The sequence below is a fragment of the Plecotus auritus genome, assembly GCF_963455305.1.
Source record: "Plecotus auritus genome assembly, chromosome: 1".
Taxonomy (NCBI): Eukaryota; Metazoa; Chordata; class Mammalia; order Chiroptera; family Vespertilionidae; genus Plecotus; species Plecotus auritus.
In genome coordinates, this window is record NC_137770.1 from 25,197,040 (window position 1) to 25,210,038 (window position 12,999).

A 12,999-nucleotide genomic window follows, 5' to 3' on the forward strand; every position below is an offset into this window, starting at 1 on the left:
AGCTTTCTGATCCAATGTAAATGAATCCTGTGGTGGGTAAATAGTTTTCCTCCCTCTTTTGCTCTCCTGGGGTATTTTGATGAATAATGCTTCTCAAATAAGTTTATAAATATTCCCCTAGAGGTAAGAAGAGTATTAAGCTCATAGCAGGTGTGCCATTAATGCTTTAGAGTGTAGGGCAGAGCAAAGAGGAAAGCAATCATCAAAACCTTGTGGTGTCATAGAATTTTCTGAAAAGTTTTGAAGGCCACCGCTGTGAACAAAACATTGAGTGCAGCGCTGGTGAAGTGTGGCTACAGCCTCACAAGATCAAGTCAGGCCAGTCCTTCAGTGTAGAAGCTCATTTTGGATGGGTGGTAGGATGGGGTTTATAGTTTGTTTTGCTGCCAATTATGGCGTATGTTTATCTTAACTCAAAATAAAGTGTCATTAATTTAAATGACCTCACCAAAAATTTAAAAATTGTTTGTTTTTTTTTAACAAATTTTTAACTGGTCCCTTTTTTGGTCTCCCATTATCTGCAAGTCTAGTTCACAATTAACCCAACTCTAGTCTAGACGCCTTCACTAATAAATAATCATGCCATTGCAATTTGACCTACAAATATTATGTTTTTGGGTTTATTCTGTTACATTTTACTTGTAATTCAATTATGGCTTTAGTGTCTTTCTTTGCTTGGCCTTGCTATCACCATATTTTTAAACAAAAGCCTCTGTAATAACAAGGAATTTATTACTGCCACAGCGCCACCTACTGGGAGGCCATTACAGAAGCAAGATAGTTGTAGCTTAACTTTGACCCACAGTTTTTAGAGTCCTTCTGAGCTTTGGTTTTATAAAATCCCAATTTCCTTGTCATTTTGAGAAACTGCAACTTCTTTTGATAGCTACTGAGTCTCTTGCTGCAGCATAAAATCAGCAAGTTAGAATTAAAAATATTCTCTTAATGTTACCTTAAATTGGCCCTACTTCACCGACTTTGATTTTCTCTGTCCTATAATTGTAGCAGGGGCTCCAGATTGGGTGGGCAAGGGTTTGGATCTGGCGAAAATAACTTGGGGAGCTTCCAAAGATCCTGAAAAATGTAAAAAAATCCCTATTTAACACTTTACTTGATCTTGGCTGAAAGGACAAGAGGTCAAATCTAAAACTAGGATTTAGGGCATCAACATTCTCCCAGATGCTGCCATCCCCCTTCCTACCAAACACCAAATCCATGCTCACTTTCTTGCTTTCCAACAGCGTAACAGTGGGGAACCAACCCAAATTCTTATCCCTATGGCTCTGGGGAAAGAAAAACTTTGGGGAGCAATAAAGGGCATAACACACCAAGGCAAGCATCTCAAGAGCTTTATTTTTATTTTTAACCTATTATACTCCAGAGATCCACCCGGGATATTCAACAATATAGAATGCATGGTGACAAAAATAAGAATCTGATGGTGAAACTAGCTCATTCCACTGAGAGCTGCTAGGCAAGTAATTTCACTTGGAAGTTAAAGCGATTTCTAGAACTTTAGGGTTTCGGCTCCACTGGGTTTACTTTATAGTAAAATCAGTTCTTTTATCTTGTCTCACAGAGAGACAGTGAGGTGGGCAGGCAGTCACACTGATGCGCTGATGCTGCATCCCCATGCAAAGAGCATGGAATTGAAGTGCATTTTACCAGGGCCTGGAATAACACTGAACAAGCACACTGCTTCTCGCTTCTTGTAAATAGAACCCATCATTGGTTTTCAAAAGGTGGCAAGGTTTCTTCTATCAACTACAGACCATTGAGAGCTTAAAAAGCACACAGAAGAGGAAGAAAGAAGAGGAGGAGGAAGAGGAGGGGGAGGGGGAAGGGGTGGGGGAAGCGGGAGGAGAAGGGGGAGAAAGAGGGGGAGGAAGAGGGAGAAAAGGGGCAGGGGGAGAGGGAGAACGAGGGGGAGGGGGAGGATGGGGAGGGGGACTGGGGTGGGTAGAGACTGACTGCAGGACAGGAGAGGCGCAGGCAGAAACTGAGGGGCCGCACTGAGGGCAGCTGGTATGGCTTCAGACCCCTACAATAATGGTAGCTGACACTATCGAGTCAGCATGAGAGAAATGCGGGTTATCTAATCTGCCTCTCTGCTATTTTAGTTCACCATCGCCACTTCAGAACTCAAGAAGAACACCGTGGTCATAAAAAAGGAAGGCATTGGCTTTGGCTTTGAGCCAAAGGCCTTCACTACAGCTTCCTTCTCAAATTTCCAAATTTGCTGACTCTATACCTTCCCTTCCATAGCCTGAATATACAGAATACATGGCCTGAGGTAAGAAAAATATTAAGGGAAAATATCATTCATGGGACATTCCAGGCACTCTGCTGGGAGCTTTCACATTCACTACCTCATTTAATGTTCATAATAAAAATGTCACTGTGCCACCATCTGTGCAAAAAGACTCTGAGTTTTTTCAACAGCACTCCGAGATGAACGGCTATCTCATTCAGACTGCCTGAGAACAAAGCCACTCAGCTTTATGGCCTGGTTGGCCAGACTTGGGGAAGGGTCAAGGGACCAAGGAACAGACTTTTGCTACATTCAGGGATTCATTAATAACCATGTTAACCAACTGAGTTAACTGGATAAGACAGGGGTTAAAAACCTTCAAAACCAGTTTAGTGATTCCTGGGTAGGCACAGGCTTCCCAACTATGAGAGAGATGTGTAAATTTTTTGACTTATTATGGGGCTTATTTTCCCTTCTTGTAGGTTTAAGAAAAATGTATCTAATAGCAACCTAACCTTTTTATAGGTCACCCTTCTGAACCTCTTTTAAGTCTACACATGATATAGAAAAACACATGATTTTAGTTGAAACAATGAAGTGCCAGGTAGTTATTTACTAGCTGTATAAATAACTCTAATAGGATTTGTTACTACTGCTATACTGCTAAGGTACAATGTTTATTGGGAAGTATGGAAAATGCCTGAACCTATTACATCAGGTACACCAGTGTTTCCTTAAGGATCAGGAACATCAGAAAAGCCATAGAATAAAAACAAGTTCAAGGGACTGTAGAGGCCAAGAGTCATCTGTGACAAGAGCAGTAAACAGGCTACCTAAACAAGGTGAGCAGAATATATGCTTATCTGACATAGAAGGGGAGGAAGGTAGCTATTAGAATCCAGGGAGAAGTGTAAGTTCTCTTTGCTCTGTGGTTTTATGCTGATAATCAAATTCAGTGTGAATGCTACAAAATCTTCGAAGTAACTTCAACAGTCAGTAAATATTAACGCATGATCAAGATGCTGAAAGTTTGACCCACCTGGCCCCTCAAATTTCCACCGTCCTCAGGCAGAGTGCATGCAGAGAGTTCAGTTCAGTACTTAACTGATCAATTAGACATGCAGATGAAGTAGGCCAGGTTCTTGGATCTCATAGGCTTTGTAAACCTCTCCAGTTTCAGATTTGAAGAGCTGCAGGGGCGCTAACCACTGTACCAACGAGTACTCTTCCAACTAGACCATGATTCTGAGCCACCCACTCTGTCTCTAACAGTTCCAGGCAGAAATTTGATTTTCTTAAAAATAATTACCATGTTCTAATAATTCTTTTTTTCTCCTGAGGGTAGGGCAAGTTGATGCACATCAACAATTTCTTGAATTCAGTTTCTAAGATTTTAAGTGCAGAATAAAATCTTTATACTTTTATATTATTACCTTACTTGGGTGTAGTTTCAGAATCTTTCTCTATATATCGCTTCATTTAATCCTCATAGTAACTCTATGGGATATATGTAATTATCCCCATGATACAGTCAAAGAAACCTGGCTTCTCAGAGATCTTATAATCATTTTAAGGTGCGTTATGTCAACCACCAACCTTCCCCCCCACCCCCCCACACACACATTCCTTGATGGCTCCCTACTGCTCTTAAGACCAAGCTCCCTGCACGGCTCATAAACTGCCCCTGCCACCTGCCACCTGCCTTTTCTCTTGCCACTCCTGCGCATGCCCCAGTCCCAGCTACATGAAGGCTTCCAGAACACAGCTTTGCACACATCGTTCCTCTTCCTAGACCTCCTCCATGCCTCCCCTCTCCTGGCTGACCTGTTCATATTCAAACCTCAGCTTTAGATGTTTCTTCCTCTAAGAAGCCCTCTCTCTAAGAGCTTGGGCCAGGATGCTTGTGTTTAAATACAGCCCCACCATTTACTAGCTGTGAACTTTTAGACACGTTTCACAATCTGCCTGTGCCATTATTTCTTCAGCTGAAAAATGGGGAGCATAGTTCCTCTATTATATGCCTGTCTGTGAACAAATGAGTTTTACATACAAAGCGATCAGAACTCTGCCCGACACACAGCAAATGCTCAGCCAGTGTTGTCTATATGACTCCACTCGTCCCCGTCCCTGGCTTGTATGGCCCTGCAGCATGCTCCATGCTGACTGTTCCTCACCCTGAGTCTGTAAGGTCCCTGACAGCAGGGACTGTCTTGTTCATCACGCATGTACCTCAGCGCCCAGAATGCTGATATCATTTTCCACAGTGGGTGACCAATAAGAAATATGTGAATTGAATTCAAGTGATTTTTCTTCCACTTTCCTGGTTACTTATGAGTACTTTTTTATGAATTAGTACTCAGAGAAAACTATCTGTGGTCCAAGGTTGCCTAACTTAAATGTAGGTTCCCACATTGAGAGGCTTTGGGTCCTCAGCACCTACCTGGCAAGAGATCAATGACATTAGCATGACAGGCCTCAGATCAAAGCCCAGAGCTCTAGCTCTGCATCCGAGCACAATCTGCTCCAGGCCCCTCAACTTTCTGAGCCTCAGTTTTCTCATCTGGGGCAGGGGCACAGGAAGATCCAACTTACAGGGCTGTCAAGAAGACTATGAGAGATACTACATGTGGAAATACTATGTAAACAGTCAAATACATGCTTTTTTTTTTTTTTTTTTTTTTTACTAAATACAGCAAATCTGAGAAGATCCGACTGAACTGGGAAATTTCAACTGTCCCAACTATCCAAAACACCATTCCATCCCAAACTGTTAATGTCATTTTGAAGAGGAATAATAACAAACTGCCCTTTGCCAGTGCAGGAAAGCCTGAAAGCCCGCGTGCTTCCTTATTTGAACGGGAGCTCTCTTTGAAGGCAGAAGAGGGAGTGTGCCAATCCCAGTATCCTCCCTCGCGGGCGGGACAGCTGCTGAGCCAACTAACCTGAGGAGTTGGCGACGGGTACGACTGAAGCAGAGTTAAGGTTGCTCTGGAGTCCGTTCAGCTGCCCTTCCGTGGTGGACGCTCTGAAACACAAACAGTTGGTTAGACGTGTAGACAGAAAGGCAAGGTCAAGTACAGGCCCTCCAATGGCTTGCTTCTTGCTCTTGGCGCTCCCTCTCATGTGGCTCATTCTCTTGCTTTATTTCAAGACCTTGTTGAAATGTCCTCTTATCAGAGAGAGCGTCTACAACCAACCTATCCTCTCCTTCTGAAATATTACATATTTTAAAAGGCATTGTCCATCGCTCTTCACGGAATGCAACTTCAAGAAAGCACAGGCTTTCATTGCTGCTGTGTCTCCAGTGTTTAGAACAGTGCCTGGCACCTAATAAGCAAGCGATAAACATTTCTTTATTGAATGGACAAATTAAATTCCTGGTACTGACTTGAATAAATCATAAGGAAACAAAAAGATATTTTTAAAAAAGCAAGTTTCATTAGAGCAGTGGTTCTCACCTGGAGGAGCGAGGGGGGACAGATTTTGCTGTCTCACCCACCGCTGTGTAAGGGGCATTTGGCAATGTGGAGACATTTGTGGTTGTCACAACTGTGGGGCCTACTGGCATCTAATGGGTAGAAGCCAGGAATGGTACTAAACATCTCCAGGGCACTGGAAAGTGCCCTCAGACAAAGCATTATCTAGCCCAAGATGCCAATGGTGTCAAGGTTGAGAAACCATTACACCGAGGCACCTCCCCTCATGCCAACTTTGACAAGAGATGGGATAGAGTATATTGGGTTCCCCACCATGTCTGAGAAGGTCTATGACTATTTCAATGCCCTACAGACCATTTCAGCTCTCCTTGTAGTTCTTTTTTTTTGGCATTTACGAAAATTATAATTATGAAATTGTATAACTGGTTGCATAATATGTTATCCTTGCTAGATTATTTGTAAGTTCCATACAAACAGAGATTGTCTCAGTCTTATACAAAATTGTATCCATAGTGCATTTTGCACATCTTAGGTATTTAATAAATTTTTTAAAAAATAATCTGACCCAACGACCCATAAATACACTTACTGTTGGGTCCATCTACCTTGATTTTAGTTGATGTGTAAAAAGTTTAGATGGGAGATTCAAGTTTCCATATGCTCAGTTCTTTATTTGTTCAGCAGCATCCAATCCCACTCTTAGTACGCCCTCTCCCAGCACTGCTTTTCCATTCATTCATTCACACACAAAATATTCATTAAGTGCTGAAACCAGTTTGGCTCAGTGGATAGAGCGTCAGCCTGCGGACTGAAAGGTCCCAGGTTCGATTCCGGTCAAGGGCACGTACCTTGGTTGCGGGCACATCCCCAGTGGGAGGTGTGCAGGAGGCAGCTGATCGATGTTACTCTCTCATCGATGTCTCTAACTCTCTATCCCTCTCCCTTCCTCTCTGTAAAATATCAATAAAAAAAAAAAATATTTATTAAGCATTCCCTGTGCTCAGTGCTAGTGAGGAGGGATAAAGTGTGTGATAAATGTTCAGGAAAAGAAGTACAAGATGCTATAAGACAGTGGTTCTCAACCTTTTTAATGCTGTGACCCTTTAATACAGTTCCTCATGTTGTGGTGACCCCCAACCATAAAATTATTTTCGTTGCTACTTCATAACTGTAATTTTGCTACTGTTATGAATCGTAATGTAAATATCTGTGTTTTCCAATGGTCTTAGGTGGCTCTACAGCAGCGGTTCTCAACCTGTGGGTCGCGACTTCTCAACCTGAGAGTCTGGCAAAGGCTTAGGTGCCCAGAGGCTTAGCAGGGTCACCTAAGACCATTGGAAAACACAGATATTTACATTACGATTCATAACAGTAGCAAAATTACAGTTATGAAATAGCAACGAAAATAATTTTATGGTTGGGGGTCACCACAACATGAGGAACTGTATTAAAGGGTCACGGCATTAAAAAGGTTGAGAACCACTGCTATAAGAGAATGAAATGGGGGAACCAATTTAGATGGTAAAGGGAGTGGTCAAGGATGATCTTTTTGCTGTCTCACCCCACTGCTGCATAAGGGAAATCTGGCAAAGTTGAGGAAGTCATATTTCAGCAGAGTCATAAAGTTATGAGAAGCATGATCCTGAGTCAGAGAGGGGCTTATGATGTCATAGGAGCTTTTAAAGACCAGCAAGGGAAAGGGAAAGTCAAGCAGTGTTTGACAAACTTGTCCATCATACAGCTTCCAGGCCCTTCAGTTGGAACTGCTGATTCAGTGAGCTCAGATACAGCCTGAGAACGCGGACTCTTTACAGCTCCCAGGGAAGTCATGGAAACGCTGGCTAGTGGGTAAAGGAAGGTGGGATGAGTACCACTTGGAGAGTCTGGCAGAGGCTTAGGTGCCCAGGTGGTCCCTACATTGCTGGTGGAGACAGGTCCCTTGAGAACACACCCCAACCCTGATGCAAGGATCACACTGTCTTATACTCCACGCCCCACCCAATCCCACACCACTAAGCCATGGGTTGGTCCCCACCCTCTCTTTTCCACTCGCATTTTGAGGATGCCATAGGGCCCAAGAGGAGAGAATGGAGTGCAGGGCTCCTCCCTTTCCCACCAGCTGCACCCTTGCTTACCTACATGGGGAATGCCTATGCATTTTATTTCAGCTCCTTATAGACTCCCCACATCCACCCAGAGCATCCACAGGCTGGTATTTGCTCTTCCAGGTCCAAGCGAAAAGGGAAATGTTCTGCGGGGCCTAAGATGAGCTCTTTCTTTTAGAGACGTTAAAAGCCTTTAGGGTTATTCACCTGTGCGAGCAACAGCTGAGTTAAAAAAAAAAAAAAAAAAAAAAAAAAAAAAGCCTGGGGCTTGTCTCAGTTTCACAGGGACACCACGATTGTCAGCTGTAAAAGGGAAGCAGGCTGGACAAAATTTGGGGGTCAGGAGAAGAAATAAAGGCCACACAGGAGATTCAGAGGTTCGACCTAGAGAGTTCATGGTCCCCAAACTCTCTCATCTTCTCCCTCTGCCCTCTAGAACAGCCATCATACCCTGGGCCCTCACAAGCTTTCTCCTGTTTCTCATGCGAAGTCTCCTGACCCCATGGCCCCTCTGTACCCAGTTCCACTCACTCCTCCACCTTCCGCCCTCTGTCAACTCCCATCACAGGCCTCGAGTCACCACTGATTCATGTGAACAACATTTCTAGGGACTCTACTGTTTCTAGCATAGGTCCCCCTTCCACAGCCACCCAAGAGGAAATTCTGAGTGAACTTTTCCATGAAAACACTGGTACACAAAATGGTTTGGGTCTGTTTTTACGACTCTAGGCACATTATGGGTAAATACGCTTTTGTTGTGATAACGTCATTTCCTTAGGAAAATACATTTCAACTTCTGAACAGCCCATTTCTAAATGAGAACCTGAAATACAGCTTGTCTAGAGCCTGCATGTGAATTTGCACTTGCTGATCTGCTCCTGCAGCGGTTCTTGGCTGCTTTCCTGGGAATACCCGTGTTTTGGGAAACACACAGAAAGGTGTGTATGCGCTTCCTTGGTTGCCTCTACGTCAGTCACTATGTTTTAACATCAGGATAAGAGGGCCTACCTCAGAGGGTTGTTGCAGATTAAATGAGATGGTGGATGAAAAACACATCTTAGCACAGTGTCCGAGAGTATATCAAGGGCTCAATAAACATAATTTGTAATTTTCACTTAGGAATATCGACAATCTTTGTATTCCCTGTAAGTTTACTACACACTGAAATATTAAACTGGATGACTCACCGACTCCAACTCAGTTTGGACTATTAGTGCTGAACTGTAGAAGAATGACTGCAAGACATTCAGATCTGAACGTTAACAGCAATTAGCTATTAAAATCAAAAGGTTAATTAAATGGCAACCTACAAGACAGAAATCTCATAGTCAAAATTATTCTAAAAATCCTTTAGGAAGAAAGGTCTCATTTGAGATTCTCAAACCATCCCTTAATAAATTTAACACACATTTTTCCTTCCAGTATCAGAATGAATCACTGTGTTTTTTTTTCAATAGTGCACTGAATGAGGCACTTGGCTTATAGCAAGGGGCCATGCTGTGTAAAGTGCATCTGTGAACATGAGAATAACACACATACAGGGGTGCTCTTCCTATGAGAGGCTCATAGGAAATGAGACCGATTGGAGGAACAACGCATCTCCTGTCTTATCCTGAGCAGAACATCAACTGGAATCAGCCACTTTATTGAAACTACTTTCTCTTTCTCGCTGAATAGCTGAATGTGCAAAGTTAAATGTGTGTTTGATGCATCTCCGTGACCTGCTGTTTTCTGATCACAGTTCGTATGGAATAGGAAGAGGAGGCTAATGATGGACTCAGAACCATCGGAGTTGTGAACGTATCAGAGTTTTACAGTGGGAAATACTGAAAAAGTGGGACGAGAAAGGTGCCATTAACTGTACATCATACAAATCCTATCTGCGAGCACGAGGTGTGACCATCTGGTCCTGTAAGTGCTCCTCCATTGCTCTTCTTGGAGATGATGCAAGTTCTAGCAGATACAAAGTGTCAGATGTAGTCCAAGGTGAGAGTTAGAGGCTCAGTACAATCTCAGCTGTGGTCATGGGCTCAGAGAAGGGTCTGGACTGTTTAGAACTGTCAAAAGCTGCTGAAGGGCAGGCTTCCTGATTAATGGAGCTAAAAACTGAGATAAGAAATGTGACCATGCATGGTAGCAACAAGAATGAGAATTCCATGAACAGTGACATGCTCTTTTTCTTGGGACATGTTCAGAGCCAGCACCTGAAGAGTTTCCGTAAGTATTAAATGTACACGTCCTAACCCAGACTCCAATTCTCTTGCTCCATTCCTATCTACCCCTCTTGCTCTTCCATTTTCCTGAGCCTGGCATGGGCACTTCTACTCCGAGGAAGGGGAGCAGCTCTTCGGGGCCTTTCAAAGACATTGTTCAATAAAGTATTACAAATAACCTCTCTATAAGCTGAAAGTGGCCTGCATCTATCATTTTGAAAGCTTTTTTTGAGTGCAAGTCTCTACTTAGGGAATACAAGTTGATCAAATAGCTGGCTAGGAATTCCACTGGCATCCAGACCAGACCACACCATATAGCGGCCTATATAACGTACCATCACCAGTCTAGGTGGGTTATAATGAGCAAAATCCCCATTATCCCTTTTGCTGGTAAGGCTTCTGACAGGCTTTTTTGTGAACCTTTAGCTCCTTTATTTGTGGTTTCCTCTGTTCTTTCTTCCCTCCATTATTTTGATCAGTGGAAACTTTTCTGAAAGTGATATCCTTTCTTTAAGATCTGTTTTGTTCATTACTTCACCAGGGTGACTGTGGTTTGGTGCTATATTGCTTCTCTCTGGGTTCTTTTCAAGGCTTTCCATGTCTCTGACACAGGAGTGCTAGCTTTCTGTTTCAATGGTTTAGTAAAAGTTTATCTTGGATTCATGCCACCACATCAAGGATGACCCTCTGTAGAAGGAAGGACCCACAAAAGGAAAATACTCAAGGTTTTACAGGAAGAGGAGAGCTAGCCATGCTGACCTCGCCAGGCCTGTGGCAAACAGACATAGTGGCATCTATGAAGGTCCTGAAAAGAACCACCCCATTTTTATAAAATACCTGTGACAACCAACCTCTTTCAATTCCCAAAGGAGAGGAGAAATCTCAAGGCACAAGTTAAAGAACTGATTCCGAAGAAAGAACACGGACTTTTCTCACAGGTTAAATATTTTACAGCTTTCCTTACAGCACACCTACGTGCGCACAGTGTATGTGCACCTCCTCCTTTATCTATCAGTCCAGGGATTATATATATAGGGTGTCCCAAAAAATGTATACACACTTTAACAGCTGATAACTCACTTACTTTTCACGTTTTTAATACTTTCAACAATGATGATTTTAAAAAAACAACAACCGTGTACACTACTTCCCCCACAAATATATATTTTTAAATTAATTTCAGAGAGGAAGGGAGAGGGAGAGATAGAAACATCAATGCGAGAGAAACATTGATGGCTGCCTCCTGCACGCCCTCTATTGGGGATTAAGCCTGCATCTGGGCATATAGGCCCTGACTGGGAATCTAACCGTGACCTCCTCAACTACTGAGCCACACTGGCCAGACTCCTTTTCAGGTTTAACTGATTTGAAATAATGGGTGAAGCCAGACTAAGCTTTGAACAAACAATAAATTATCCTAAAGTGCCACTTGACTTTTACTTGTGGGGAATATATAAAAGATAAAGTTTATGGTACAGATTGCAATAACTGACAAATTGAGGGCACACAAATATTGAACAAAATAATATTTGATGTTTGCAATTTCATTGCTTCATGTTATCAGCAGTGCCTGGACCAGAACATTTGAAAAGAGGCATTGACCAAAAAAATTATTCATTTCTGTAGATTCTTTTACATTTTGAAAATGAACTGTTAATAAAGATTGACTTTATAATCATTCAAAGTGAGTATACATTTTTTTGGGATACCCTGTACATTCCACAAACAGAACCTAATAAGCTAATCCTTAGCAATAACAATTAGAACATTATTAATTTGGATCTGGTTCCAAAACCAATTCAAGAAACACTTAGTGAAGTCAACTTTTATGGAGTAGTGGTGCATAGGATTCCATTTGATAAATATACTACACATCATGTAATTTGCTATATTTGTCATTATATTCCCTTTAATTCCTAAAATTACTTATGTGGGTCTTTTCTCTTTTTTTTAATCAATCTTTCCAGAGGTGATCCTCTCTATTGTGATGTCGATTTCATTCATTCCTTCACCATGTATTTAATGAACACCTACCATGTGCCAGACACTGTATGAGGCACTGTTCTCTCATGTACTCCCATGCACGGGCTGTTCTTGGCAATGTCTGTATTTTTATTTTATTATGATTAATTTACTGTTGTTCCTTTTATTTAACTTTTCAAGTTAAATGATGAACTCATTTTCAATCCTTCTTGTCTTTTTCATAAACACATTTAAAGTAACAAGTTTACTTCTGAGTGTAGTTCTGGCTATCCCACAAATTTATGTAGCACTTTCACAGCCATTCAGTTCTCAATGTTTGATGATTTTCATTATGAGTACCTCTTAAACATGAGTATTATGTTCTCTATTTTTTAAAATTTCCAAACAGCCTTTTAAAAAATGATTTTTAAATTATTTCTAATTTAAATGCATTTATTGTAGTTATAAAGTGTGAAATATTTGATACTGAATTTTTAGGTGTGTGGAGCCTTCATTTGTGATAATAGTATGTGCTGAATTTTTGTTAATGCTCCACATATACCTGAAAAGAAAGTATATTCTCCCTTCTGGTTGCAGGAGTCCATGCGTAGCTACTAATGTTTTTCAGATTGAATTGTGACTCATAAGGGCATTGTACTCGTAAAATTTAGGGAACACAATCAGCATTTAAAAAAACACAGGGAATCCTTGAACTTTTTGCTTCATATACATATAGATATTTTTACTGGGTTGCATGCTAAATGTATTTTTAAAATCACAAATGGTCGTCAAAAAAGATTAAAAGCTACTTATTAAAGCAAACTGTTACTTCTGCATTTCAAATATTCAGAATCCTCAGAAATTTTTGTTTTTGAGTTACTTACACTAATATATTTAAGTAAATCTTCCACTATAATGATACTTTGCCAGTTTTTCTTATAATTCTGTCTGCTTCTAATTCATATATTTTGAATTTACAATATTAAGTGCATACAAGAGCTTTTCTTTATTTCTATTAATACTGTTGGCTT

At 41.4% G+C, this 12,999-nt stretch overlaps 1 protein-coding gene across 10 annotated transcripts in view; it reads right to left on the minus strand.

Annotated features, from left to right (window-relative positions):
* TTLL5 (tubulin tyrosine ligase like 5) overlaps window positions 1-12,999 on the minus strand; it is a 257,649-nt gene that overhangs the window by 33,213 nt on the left and 211,437 nt on the right. For 9 of the 10 annotated variants that reach the window (XM_080661713.1, XM_080661711.1, XM_080661709.1 and 6 more), the window contains 2 exons: window positions 5,194-5,276; window positions 953-1,074 (listed from right to left, as the gene is read on the minus strand). In XM_080661713.1, coding sequence (XP_080517839.1) covers window positions 965-1,074; window positions 5,194-5,276 — 193 coding nt within the window. In that variant the 3' untranslated portion in view covers window positions 953-964. The remainder of the gene's footprint in view (window positions 1-952; window positions 1,075-5,193; window positions 5,277-12,999) is intronic. The other variant, XM_080661710.1, reaches the window with a different exon arrangement.